Raw genomic sequence first — 13,892 nt, 5'->3', positions numbered from 1 at the left:
ACTACTTCAGATTAAAGTATTTAAATTTTATTATAAGTTAACGGCTAGAATGACAACAGCTAGATTGGATCGGAAACGGCTAGTTTGACTTTGATAAGGGGTATAAACTTTATTTATTTAAATAAGTTAATTTAATATTCTTGTGAACGTATATGGATCATTTTAATATATTAAGTAAATTATAAAATAGATTAATTTGAAATTGTTATTATAAATATTAAAACTATTTAATTAAAATAAATTAATTTAAAATTGTTAGATATTATCTAGTTATAAAAGTTAAAATTAGAGTAAGCTATATAAATAGTTAATTATATTCAAATTAAAATATATGTTAAATATATATTAAAATAAAATTAATTTCATATTCTTAGTCAAAGAGTTTTTAGAAATATGAGTGTAGAAACATATTACAATAATTAATTAATAAGTCTATTAATTAATTATTGTAATATGTTTCTAACACTAATATTTTTAAAAACTCTTTGACGAAGAATATGAAATTAATTTTATTTTAATATATATTTAACGTATATTTTAATTAGAATATAATTAACTATTTATATAGCTTACTCTAATTTTAACTTTTATAACTAGATAATATCTAACAATTTTCAATTAATTTATTCTAACAATTTTATATTAATTTATTTTAATTAGAATTTAATTAAATAGTTTTAATATTTATAATAACAATTTCAAATTAATCTATTTTATAATTTACTTAATATATTAAAATGATCCATTTACGTTAACAAGAATATTAAATTAACTTATTTAAATAAATAAAGTTTATACCCCTTATCAAAGTCAAACTAGCCATTTCCGGTCCAATCTAGCCATTGTCATTCTAGCCGTTCCCTGTCTAGAAAATTGGGTCATTGGATATTCTACCCTATGTATTTAATGTGCAATGTGAGATCTGCTCACTCAATTTGTCCTAACGATGAACCACACTAGTTGGTTAGAAACGCATAAAAATATCTCTATGTGATTTTAGCGGAAGAATCTTCTCAAAAAACACTATTATTAATATGACCATAATTTGTTAGAGGAAAACTTATCTTGTTTATATAGGAGGATGGCAGTGTTTAAAAAGACGTCTTGTTTATATAGGAGGATTGATCCTAACGATGTGATTAATCCGAAAGACTGATATCTGAAAAAATCTATTTTTAAGATTTCAAACCATAATGCCAAAACATTAGAGACAAATATGCAAAGTTTGCTCATTTATATATCATGTAAAAATAAATATATCAAAATGACATAGAATGCAATACATATCAACAACAAAATACATAATCAGTGAAGCTATAAGCAGTCTCTACAGTGCAAAAACAATGCTACAAGTATTGGGCCACTTTATACTACAAATCATATCATTGATCAACATTATCAATCATCATCTTGGTGACTAGTGGTGAATGATCCAGTCTGTGATTAACCCCATCATCAAATACAAATCATTGATCAACATTATCAATCATTATCAATCATCATCTTGGTGACTAATAGTGGTGAATGGTCCAGTCCAGGTGACTAGTAGTGGTGAATGGTCCAGTCCAGGTGACTAGTAGTGGTGAATGATCCAGTCCAGTGATTAACCCCATCATCAAACAGAGGCTCCTATATAATGTTATCATGTTCATCTCCAAAGCTCCGGTTGACCTCTCCCTTTATGAACAGGCAAAGCCAAATTGTCATGTTAGTTTTAGTCTTGGATACAGCAGGAAGTACAATGCAGTCAATAAAATTTAACAAGAAATCGGGGACACTTCTCAACATGTAAACTACCTTCAAACACGCGTCAGAAACCATCAACTTTTGTGCCACAGATTCTATGGAATTTGACTTGGAAACTGGATATATCTCCACACTTCTTAGTGAAAATTGAAACCAGCTGGAGGTCCTTCCAAATAAAATACAGCCCTCTCAGGAATCACTTCCAAAGAAAATGTCCCCATCAGTTGTTCCCACTTGCCAACTGAAGCTTTAACCCTACATGGAAGAAATCACATACTAGTAATTCAAGGAGAAGGTGACAATACATTGTATGAGCTTCCAAAGAGCTAAACTTATAAATACCTTGCTAGCGATAAGAAATTTGGAGATGCGTTATTGTTTTCAAGCCTAAGTGTTGCCATTACAGAGTGTATTGACTGTGGTGATCCTTCAACCCGGACAGATGCTAGAATTTTGTACTGCATTCTTGGCATAAGCCTTGTAGTAATATCTTGTTCTAAACCTTGCCAATAATCTGTTCGGTTAGATATAAGAGCATGTAGCCCTAATTCTGTTTTGGAACCCTCAATAGAGAAAGAATAAGTTGATGCAATACATGAATTGGTGAACCATCCATTGAGTCCCATATTAAAGTTGGGGTTCACAATTATATTTCCCACTGCCTCATCGAGCTCATCCTGCAAACCGTTACTATTAGATATCTAGCGTGGCAAGCATCTTACTTGTAAGTAAACAAAGATGTCCTAAATGACCAATAATGAACTTCGATACAGAAAATAAGTTCAGTAACAAAAATACAGTTGCAGACAAATGTATGATGATGCTCCCAAAGAAAATTACTCGAGTGTAGTTCTTACTCAGCCTGAAACTTTTACATGCAAGGTGTATCTGTCAACACCCTTCATAATATAGTAGCGAGGTTTTAGTGCGAATATGAATTGGTACAGAAACTTATATAAGCAAAAAACATAGTACAAGTAAAAGATGGAAGGAAAAATGTCAAAAACTGTGCATGTTTCAAATTTTAAAAGATACAAAAAGATTTGTAAACCCATTCAAATTTTTTATGTAACACCTATTCTTCATTGTAAACAACATGAAACATATATCAGATGGAAACGTAACACACGACATAATAGCTTGACATGTGTATATATGTACATGATATGATCATCCTCATTTCATCACTAGTCCCATGAAAATTATTAGTGTGAAAATGGAATTTAACATATAACTGTTTAACAAAAAAGTACAAATGAAACACATGACATAGATAAATTTCAAATCATGAATTAAAAATGCAGGCTCTTGGCCTCAATGTATGTATTTTTTTAAGGTTGATTAAGTAACATCTATGACTACCAACATTCATTCAAAATATTACATGGAATTATACACACAAATTTGCTTGAAATGATTCCCATGTTATGTGTGTCCATTCTTTACTGTGTATTGCTCTGCAAAACCATTATTTCTTATACCATTTGAGCTTATGCTTATTTTTATGAAAAGCATATGGGCTGAAGATTCATAAATGTGGCCATTGTCTAATGATGGTAAAGTTAAAAATAGCATGAGTTATCATTGGATATGTTACTACTCTAGTTCCACTCTTATGTTAACAATGAATGAATAGTTGAATTTTTCAAAATTAAACTGCAGAATGAGAATAGCAGCATGGTTAAATTGTTAAAGTTAAATTGTCAAAGTTCCACTCTTAACAATTAAATTTTAATGAACATTGTTAAACTGCGTTTAATTCTAGCATTAAGTTTAAACATTTAAACATATTTCAACACACAGTAACATTTGGTCTATCTTTAAATTTTAATTTATAAATATATTTAAAGCATTTAGTTAACTTTGCCTTATCCGTACTATATCAAATATCCAGTGAATTTCCAATTCTATGCAAATTTCCATACACCAAAGGCCAATACGGTTGAATCTTCTTACTACGCTTCACAATGCATAAGATAAAGTTATAACACAATCATGACTTAAGGTGGTTGCAGCAAACTGTATAACTGATGGCATCCAGGCTCCCAAGACTGTCTCCCGAAAATCTCTCTTCCTCCAGTGGAAAGGAAGTGGTCATCACATGTTCTTTATAGGATTTCTCTTTATCATCATCTAGATTTTAATAAGTGGTTACCACATGTTCTAATATCTCCTTTTCACCTTCTAGATTCCAATAATTAGGAAACTGTTTTGATTATATAATTGGTTCATGTGCAAAAGAATTTTGTCAAATACTCCTGCAATCACAAAAATATAAAGGAAGAAAAAAAAAATCTGATCAGAATAGACAAAATCTCATGAAATGAAGTTTATTAATGTTAAGTGCTAGGAAATTGGAAGAATTTCCCAGACCTACAGGCATGTTTGCTCTTGCATATCCCAAAATAAGGTTGACTGTTGGTAACCAATGATATAAGTAAAAGATGCTTAGAGAATGTCGGCACCTGAGTTCCTGTTTGAAGTTTGGATTCAGGGTCTTGCCAGCTCAAAAATCTATTGGAAATCTATAATATATAAAATGCAGTTTCTTCCACCCGAAAAATAAAAATATTCATTTGTTATGATGACGCTGATATGCCATTCTTGAACAACTCCAAAAATAATTTAGCAGCACTGAACTGATGCAGAAATCATATGAGAGTATCAGAAAAAGTAAGAAAAGTCACTCTGATCACAAAATAAACCCTCGTTCATCTTCAGTGGATCTCAAGATAGCTGCCATGGTCACGTTGATAAGAAAATACAACTTTCAGGGGCCCACAGAAGGGTCAAATTAACTAAAGAATGTACCCAGTACAATGGGTACAGGTTGATGTGTCGGCTCACTATCTAGGCACCCTAAGGAAAATCTAATCTGAGATAGAAATCCTGTTTCAACCCATATTAGTCTATAAACCCATCTTAATCATTTTTTATCAATCATTTCAAGGAAATTGACTTCTCTTAAATGCGCAGCAACCAGGCCTTGGATGATTTTGATTTATTTCTGTTTTGGCAGTTCTCATTCCGTTACTTTGAATATGGGATGAGTTTTGGTGCTGACTTTCTTTCTGATCAGTTTGCTGTCTCTTTTCGTGTATAGCCTACAATTATGCAAAAGCTGCAGTTCGTCTTGCAACTCAATGCAATTTCCATTGCTGGCCCTATTCTGGGTGATCCTGGAGTCGCAATTTCCATTGCTGGCCCTATTCTCAGTGGCATTGGAGTTGCAATTTACTTCTTAGATCTGTTTTTGTATTCCATCTTATTGTTGGATCCAGTTTCGTAACACATTCTATCATACTATGAAAGATCATGAATTCTATCCATTTCTTGTGACAGAAGAACCATTGTTTCGTAGTGATTACCCTCTGAGTGGTGTTTTCAATGAATTTTTGAACCCAAAAGTCCAGTTTTGGAGGGAATTGCTGCTGCTGCAAAGACATGACCTAAGCCACATTCTAATTGAGAATACTTACGACGTCTCTTATTCTTATGTCTATTATGCAATTTCATTTTTCTTTGCCTGCCTTCTCTGTGCTGGGATTAGATCACTTTGACACAAGCAACAAGTCTGCATCCATATTTCCATGTAGAGTTTTAGTATTTTCTTAAGATTTCATTCTGCGGATACTAGGAAAGAGAATGTGCCTTACAACCTCTTTATAATATCCTGTTAGAACTGAATTAGATAGTTATTTGAGATTTGGCTCCAAATATTTAATGCATGATTGAGATGCTACACTGGTTTGCTAAACTATTTAGGCATGGAGATTAGAAAATGGCCTCTCAATAGAGAAGTGATAAGTGCAAATAGAATTTTAACTGAGCCATGCATATGAAGATTTCAAAAACTCCACTGGTTGAGGCAAAGAACGGCACTCATTACTAGAGACATACAAGAGACTGATTTGATCAAACGCTGATTTCTATTTCCTCGATACTGTTATATAGGGACACACATGGTACCTAATAGATGGTGTGAAATGATCTACCAATACCAGTATTGCAAAACTTGGTATCAGCAAAAAAACAGGCTAGGTTACAAACAAGGGAAATTGGAAAAAACACAAAAATTAAGACAATATCAGCAAAACTCAAAAGCATAAACTCAGACCTCAAAAACTTGGAAAACTCGTCAACCTGAAAGACTCAGAAAAGATGGAAAATCTGGAGAAAACAGAGATTTTTGCAACACTAGACAGTAGACAAGCTGTTTTTACCCATAAATCTTTAAGGAAAGTTGAAATAAAATAAAATATAAGCCATAAGGTGCTAGACCCATGATCTATGCCTATCAAGCAACTGATAGGGTTTAGAAGATACTATTAACAAGTTAGTCTCATTAGATAGATGTTGCATCAAACAGAAACTATTTCAGAAATAAGCTTTCCAAAAATGTTGAAAATGGGGAGAACATTAAGTATCCCTTTAATTTATACATGATGCATGCAGAGTATTTTAGTATATATTCATCTAGTATATATAGTAGTATGTCCCAGTGTGATGCAAAGCCACATCATAATGCTAATTTTAGACTCAGACACAGCAGCAAGTACAATGCAATCAATGTATGTTAACAATAAATTGGAGACAACTCTCAAATTGTAAATTACCTTCAAACACCTGTCAGAAACCATCCATTTTTCCGTCTCAGATACCATGGAATTTGAATTGGAAACTGGATATATCTCCACACTTGCCATTGAGAAGTTGAAACCAGCTGGAGGTCCTTCCAAATAAAATACAGCCCTCTCCGGAATAACTTCCAAAGAAAATGTCCCTTCCAGTTGTTCCCACTTGCCAACGGAAGCTTTAACCCTAAATGGAAGAAATCACATTAGTAACAATCCACAGCGAAGGTGACAATACATACTATGACCTTCCAAAGAGCTAAAACTTATAAATACCTTGCTAGTGATAAGAAATTTGGAGATGCATTATTGTTCTCAAGCCTAAGTGTTGCCATTACAGAGTGTATTGATTGTGGAGATCCTTCAACCCGGACAGACGCTAGAATTTTGTACTGCACTTTTGGCATAAGCCTTGTAGTAATATCTTGCTCTAATCCTTGCCAATAATCTGTTCTATTAGATATAAGAGCATGTTGCCCTAATTCTATTTTGGAGCCCTCAGTAGAGAAAGAATAAGTTGATGCAATACATGAATTGGGAAACCATCCATTGAGCCCCATATTAAAATTGGGGTTCACAATTATATTTTCCACTGCCCCAGATGTTATCCTGCTATTGAGCTCATCCTGCAAACCATTAATATTATATATATAGTGTGGAAAGAATCTTACTCGTAAATAAACAAAGATGTTTTAAAAGCCCAATTATGAAATTCGATACTGAAAAGTTTAGTAGCAAAAATACAGTTGCAGACGAATGTACGATGATAAGCAATTTCAGAGAGAAATACTGGGTGTAGTTCTAACTTCTAACTCAGCCTGAAAGTTTTACTTGCAAGGTTTGTCTGACTCAGGCTTTCATACTGCATAACAAAAGGTTGTAATACAAACATTACTTAAAGTAATTGCAGAAAATTATGTAACTTAGTACTTCCTAGCTCCCAAGATTCTCTCCACAAAATGTCCTCCTCCAGTGGAAAAAAAGTGGTTGTCACATATTCTTATAGGAGTCCTATTTATCAACATTTAGTTTTCAATTATAAGTGGTTACCACATGTTCTAATAAATATTTATCTTTTTTACTTTCTATATTTTAATAAGTAGGAAATTGTTCTGATTATTTAATTGATTCTTGTGTAAAATAAACTTGTCAAAATACTGCAGCAATCTCAAAAAAGAAAATGAGAATAAAAACATTATGAATGGAATAGACAAAATCTCCTCAATGAAGTTTATTAATGTACAATACTGCAACTTTGGAAGACTTCTGCCTGACCTGGAGGCCTTTTTTCTCTTGCATATACCAAAATAAGGCTGATCAATGGGCAATTATGATAGAGGGAGGGGATGCTTAGGGAATGTGGATTCTTGAGTTACTGCTGAGCCCTAAGTCTTGCGGTCTGCCACCTCAAAATTCTATTGTAAATGTAAATTATAAAGTGCAGTTTCTTCCAACCAAAAATGAGATATCTTCATTTGTTTGTTAAATGGTTCTGATATGCCATTCTTGAACAACTTCAGAAATGGTTCAGCAGTAGCAAAATGATCATATGAGAAAATATCAGAAAAATGAATAGAAGTCACTTCAATCACAAAATAAAGCCTTGTTCATCTTCAGTGGATCTTGATATCAATCATTCTGCATGAAGCTTGTTACCACTCAAACTAGCTGGGGTCTTAGGAGGGGATCCTTGAAGGGCAACTACTAGGTCAAGGGAAGCAATGGAGTGATAGCCCACTGTCAACTCAGCTAAGGCTCCCTGCTCTTTACGGACTTTCACCAATGGGAGGAGACCCGGTCAAGGGAAGCAATGAAGATGTAAGGAGTGATTCCTTAGGCCTATTCACAAGAGAGACTCAAATGTGTGGTTTACTTGCCTGAGAAGCAAGGTGTAAGGCTCTCTAAGAAGGGCCAAGAGGATTTCAAGGGCTAGGGTTTGCGAATAAGACTTATGAAGGAGGGACCCAAAATTAGGTCAAGTGGGTGGATTTGATCAATCAAGGGTGTGCTTTACCTAATTGAGGGGGAGAAGGGGATCAAAGGAAAAAAATTAGTGATTTTGATACAATGATCCCTATGAGGTCACTAGCCAATGAGAAACCAAGGGCAAGAATTGGTCTTCAAGCTAGGGCTTGCAATATCTCAAGATCCTACTGTCAGAATCTCATGAAATTTGGAAGGCTTCTTGAGGAAACACCAGCGCAGTTGTGGACCAAAAATTGAAGTATTTGGATGGCTAGATTGTGAGATAATTGATGCCCTAGTTGACCTATGTAGGCTAGGTCTAGAAAGAAAGAGGAAAGGTGAGAAAAATATGCATTAAGGTGATCACCTATGGAGGATCAATGCCTAATACTTTGGGAGAAATGGAGTCAAGGAGATTCCAATGCTTGAGATGGATTCACTTAGTCAAGGAGGCCTCTAGAACAATTTTGCATGACAATTAGGGCATGGGACAATTGCTTCAAGGTATTTACACTTTGATATGCAATATATGATGATTTATCAAGATAAAATTTCAACAAAATATCTCTAGGAACATTCACTTATTCATACATGGCCCATGACATGATGCAACGGTATAAAACGACAAATTTCCACGATTTCACATAAGAAAAGCAACAAATTTTAACCTAGTATATCGAAAATCCCCAACAACATGCATGCGGCATAAGAAAATTGACAAAATAGCATTAAAAGAGTACTTATATGTATGAAAAAGGATATCCAATCATCATTATATGCCAATAATGAAGCTCCGAGACAAAAATGAAGAGATCCAAACGTCAAAATTCATCCATTCATCCAATTTTGTCCTCCAAAAAGAATAGCAAAAGTCCCACAAGAGAGAATGATCCAATCCAAGTGATGATGCTAAAATGAATCCTCATCACTTCTATTTATACACTTCTAATGAGTTCGGTTTAGCTAATTAGGCCTACATTAGCCCCTAGAATAAATTAATGTGCAAAATAACTAACTTTTGGTGACAAGTCCACCAAAATAGTTCATAAACAAAATAATAAGCTTCTCAAGTGGTTGAATGATCAATAATACATGTTGTTGGGCCTTCTAAGAAGCCTGATGAAGTCCATAAGTGCCATAATGATGAATAAGATTCCCAAAAGTAGTAGACAAGGGGTTGGTCCCTTGTTCTCCAAATAATAAACCTGTGGTGCTCCTAATGGGTGTGGGGGAACACAAGTAATCTCATGGGTCTCCAAATAGATCGAAGATGCATGTAGACCATCTGCAAGGGCTCATAGGATGGTGTAAGTGATGCCACATCAACATACAGGTCCTAGGTCATCTGCCAAGTGCATGGTACAACTGTGGGGTTGGCTGGGCATGGTGAACCAGGTACATCTTCTTCGCCCAATATGTGAATCTCGAGCAATCACTGAACATCTTTGGGGATCCATGAAATGTTCTCTACTGCTGTGAAGTCCCATGGTTCTCGAGTCTCTACACACCCTACATGTGCCAATGTAGCCCTCTGAAGGGTTAGGACCCTGTATAGGGAGACCAAACCCAAAATGGAGACCATCTGCAATCCCACATAAGATCCAATGCATCCCCTTGCCTTCTAGTACAACAAATCATTTAAAGAAATCGAGTTAAAGAGCTTACAAACCATGGAAAACAAGTGGGCACTTTATAATGGCAGGCCCTTCCATTGTGGGCTTTGGCATGTGTTAATGTCTCCAAGCTCCAAGGGGGTTAACCAAGTGCCCTATTAGGTGGTTTCTACTTTTAAAGGGGATGATATGTCCAAGGTACATCCTTCAAATGGTGGTGGTATGTGATCAAGTGATGGTGCAGAGTAGGGGATGGAGGGGGTGATCATGGATCACATACCAAGGTAGAAGGGTAGTTAATAAAGGGGAAACCCACACTTGGGTATATAACATATAGGAGGGAAAAATTGTGGTACATGAGTCACCCCGACCTTGATTTTTCCACCCTTATTCATTTGCCTTTTGCCTTTTATGATTTTTCTTTGGTTAACTGCTTGAGGCTCAAGGAGTAAGAGCATGATATGTAAGGTATAGTAGTGGATACCCCCTTTGAGGTGGGGCGGTTCATTGCCCACTAGGGGTTGGGACAATCATGGGTTCCTGAATGATAAAGGAGGCTCATCTAGGGCCTACAGGAACCAGGGTGATGGCCATGAGAATGGGGTAGAGCTCATGTATTGGCTTTTTCCCACGTGCTAAATGTGTTTGTCTCGACCATCTTTTGCATTTTGTGGTACATTTTTTTGTTGAATGTGGCCAATTATGCTTTTTTTTTCTTTTTAGTTGCATTAACCTCTAGGGCATCGTTCTAGGCCCAACCCAAGGTGTGGGCAAGGGGAAGGGGAGGCTAACCCGATGTGGACCCAGGTGGGATAAATGATGAATGGGGTTATAATGAGTGGAGGGGGAGTGATGTATGTGGATGATGGAGTGAGACCACGCAACCAAAATTGGGGTTTCCCATGAAGTACCATCCTGAGAGCCCAAAGGTCAGTAAAAGAGATCCCACGGGACTAGGGTCCAAGGGTAACATCCCAAAGAGTTCTAGGGAACAAGAGCATAGATCTAGTCCACTCTTTACGTCAAATCCCCCCATTAATTCATGCCTAGAAGTCTCCATGATAAGTAAACTACAATACTCAACTACCAAATGACAAGGCATACCTTTACGTTTGGGAGGCCCACCTTCAAACAGACGATCATGACAGATGTTAATTTTTGTAGCATCGGATGTGTTCTAGCCACAAAATTTTGTGGAGATGCTAGAATACAGGGGATATCCAAAACCCAGAAATCGTTTCTGGAGATTTTGCCTAGAAATGACTTAATTAGATTATTAGTCAGTTTTTAAATATTTCCTAAGTCTAAACTTAGGGAATATGACTAATTAATCAAAATTAATTAAGTCAAAGTGAGAATGACACGGATTGACTTCAAGTTAATCCTAGCCATCGATTAAGATTTAATCTTGGCCATTGAAGTCTCAACAGAGGATTATAAGAAGTCGATGGGGCTTGGAGAAAACACTTCAGCAGTTCAATTTCATGAGCAGATCGATTTCCCGAGTAGCAGCAATCAATTGCCAGAGAGAGAGCTAATCAGATTGACGCGATGATTGAGGGGCACAGACAGTGAGCCAGAGGAAATAATTTCCAAACTTGGGGAGGCAGGAGAAAGAGAGTCAAATTATCCCAGAGAGGCAATGTTGAGGGACTACATAGTGCTTTAGTCAAGCAGATCGATTTGGTGAGGAGAAAAATTCATTCTCAATTCCAGAGGCCGGGAAGGAGTCCTAAAGGGTTGGAGAAACAAATTTCTCAGCTTCTAGATGCATAATGATATCATCTGAGCCCAATCCAGAGCAAGTCGTCCATCCAACTACACAGAGCAGTGCAGAGGCTGACGCAGTGCTTAAGGAGGCCGAGTTTTGATAGGGGAAGTCCAGCCAGAGATTGCTTGTGGGAGAAGGGTAATTCTCTTCACTATTTTACTCAAATTTTCTTGTTGTTTGGATTGCCAGTTGGGCATCCATAGATGTACTCAGATTTCACTGTTGCATAATAAATAAAACCCTCACTGCTGCACTGATTTTCCCAAGTTAGGTTTTCTCGGGGACATTGGTCCAAAAATAACCGTGTAAATTTATGTGTGTGTGCAAGCATTTCTTCCAACATTTATTATTTTGTAGTTTTATTTGTGTAGGTTGCAGTGTGATTTATTCAGTATTTGCTATAGCAAGCAATAAATAAATTGTTAAATTAAATTAACAATTAGGAGAATAATTTCCAGTTGTTGCAATAGGATTCCAGTTTGGAATTTTCACATGGTATTAGAGCCCAGTTGATCAGTCGGAGAGATCAGAGGCAAAGAGAGAAGGAATTTCGTTATTCAGTGTGGGCAGCAGATTGAAACCCCAGAGGCAGCGTAGTCACTTTGCCAAGAGGCCGAGTTACTTGACGAGATTCAATTTTTCTAAGTGGGACAGAAAAATTCAATCTCTCCAGATCGAGTGATTCCAAAGGCAGAGGGAGCAACCCAGTGTTTTCGCAGAGCAGATCTCTAGCTAGACGGAGTAGTTTAGTAGTAGTTCGCTAGAGCAGAGCTAGTGTTGAATGGAAGGAAGAAGAGCACACACTGAGTGAAAATTTTCCTCAGGTAACTTCTAGTCTTAAGAAGTTCAATTTTCCTTGCAAAGCAATAGTTGTTGTGAGCAAAGTTTCTCACTCTAGAAGGGATTGTGAATAACTGAGCAGCAGTTGAGTAGAAGGGAAGAGGAGATTTTCGACATTTATTGAGATGGCCATTGCTGGGCTTCGTGATCAAGACAAGTTGGATGGAGCTTCCAACTATGTCATCTAGAAGACAAGGATGTCCTTCCTTCTAGATGAATATGGCCTGAAGCCATATATTGATGCAATGGTGGCAGTAACCCAGGATGCAGATCAGCTGAAGGAGTACAGAAAGGAGATGTCGCAGGCAAAGAGGCTGATCCTAGACAGAGTTCGAGATCATGTTGTATCACATATAGCGGCCAAGGGAACAACCAAAGAGATGTGGGATACCCTCTTCATGCTATACCAGGGAACTTCCGAGCAACGGAAGATGTACTTAGATGAGAAGTTGAGGCTCATCCGAATGCAAAAGGGGAAAGGCATAGACTCCTTCCTCACCAAGATTTAGGAGGTCCGAGACAAGTTGTCCGCTATTGGGGCAATGCCTTAACCGACAGAGTTAGTGCGATTGGCACTAAACACTGTCTCTGAGGAGTGGCAAGTATTTGTCCAAAGTATCTTGGGCAGAGATACCTTGCCAAGGTGGGACAAGATGTGGGCCGATTTGCAACAAGAGTTGAGACGAGCTTTATTGAAGAGCTCCATTAATGGCAACAACAACATTGAAGGGTCCCAGTCAGGGACAGGGGGAACAGAGGAAGAAGAAGAAGGACCTATGAAAGGTCAAGTGCTTCAGATGTGGTGAGCTCGATCACTACAGTACCCAGTGTCTTCTCAAGAAGAAGGACAAGGAGGAGAAGCAGGACCAGTAGGAAGCATCAGCAGAGATCAATAGGTCGTCCTCCAGGTTGGAGGAGGACTTCACTATGTTTGCTGACATACCTTCGGGAATGAAGTGGGGTGACATGGTTTTGTAGCCCCAGAGTGCTATAGATGGGCAGGATCCTTGAGGAGTCAACCTCATGAATCATTACCTAGCTACGGGGGGCCACAGTATCCAGTAGTAGGATGGATCAATGATAGTAGATGCAGTGAGATGCCAGAGTGACAGATGCAGAGTCTAGTAGCAATGCAATATTGGGGAGCGCAGTGTAGAGTTGGCAGCAATGCAGTTGGCATAGTGCAGAGTCAGCAACAATGCAGATTCTTCAGTGACAGTGCAGATACTAGCAGCAATCAAAGACTCGAGTGACAGATCCATTATATTGATCATAGTTGATTCATTATTTAGGATGCTTCTTAGTTGCAGTTGTCACAGTCGC

The 13,892-nt window shown here is 37.0% G+C and overlaps 1 protein-coding gene across 1 annotated transcript; it reads right to left on the bottom strand.

The window, feature by feature from the left end:
- Window positions 1-1,364: 1,364 nt before the first annotated feature.
- On the bottom strand, window positions 1,365-7,002 carry LOC149206241 (endo-1,4-beta-xylanase 2-like). Its single transcript, XM_089395365.1, has 5 exons — window positions 6,657-7,002; window positions 6,363-6,567; window positions 2,089-2,423; window positions 1,798-2,001; window positions 1,365-1,677 (listed from the first exon to the last, which is right to left on the bottom strand). Exons 1-4 carry the CDS (start codon window positions 6,938-6,940, stop codon window positions 1,884-1,886), a joined length of 942 nt encoding a protein of 313 aa, XP_089251491.1. The 5' UTR covers window positions 6,941-7,002; the 3' UTR covers window positions 1,365-1,677; window positions 1,798-1,883.
- Between the last annotated feature and the right edge of the window lie 6,890 nt (window positions 7,003-13,892).

The sequence above is a fragment of the Pinus tabuliformis genome, chromosome 1_2, assembly GCF_031772625.1.
Source record: "Pinus tabuliformis cultivar Carrire ecotype Pingquan chromosome 1_2, CPIR1, whole genome shotgun sequence".
NCBI classification, from domain to species: Eukaryota; Viridiplantae; Streptophyta; class Pinopsida; order Pinales; family Pinaceae; genus Pinus; species Pinus tabuliformis.
This window is presented reverse-complemented; position numbering and strand designations above follow the sequence as displayed.

Excerpts from the sequence above, each read along its gene's own strand:
- LOC149206241 (XM_089395365.1), bottom strand. The coding sequence starts at position 6,940 with ATGGGGCTCAATGGATGGTTTCCCAATTCATGTATTGCATCAACTTAT. Across the intron at positions 6,568-6,656 it reads AATTTCTTATCACTAGCAAG|GGTTAAAGCTTCCGTTGGCA; the intron begins GTATTTATAAGT and ends TCTTCCATTTAG. Across the intron at positions 2,424-6,362 it reads TTTCTGACAGGTGTTTGAAG|GATGAGCTCGATGAGGCAGT; the intron begins GTAATTTACAAT and ends AACGGTTTGCAG.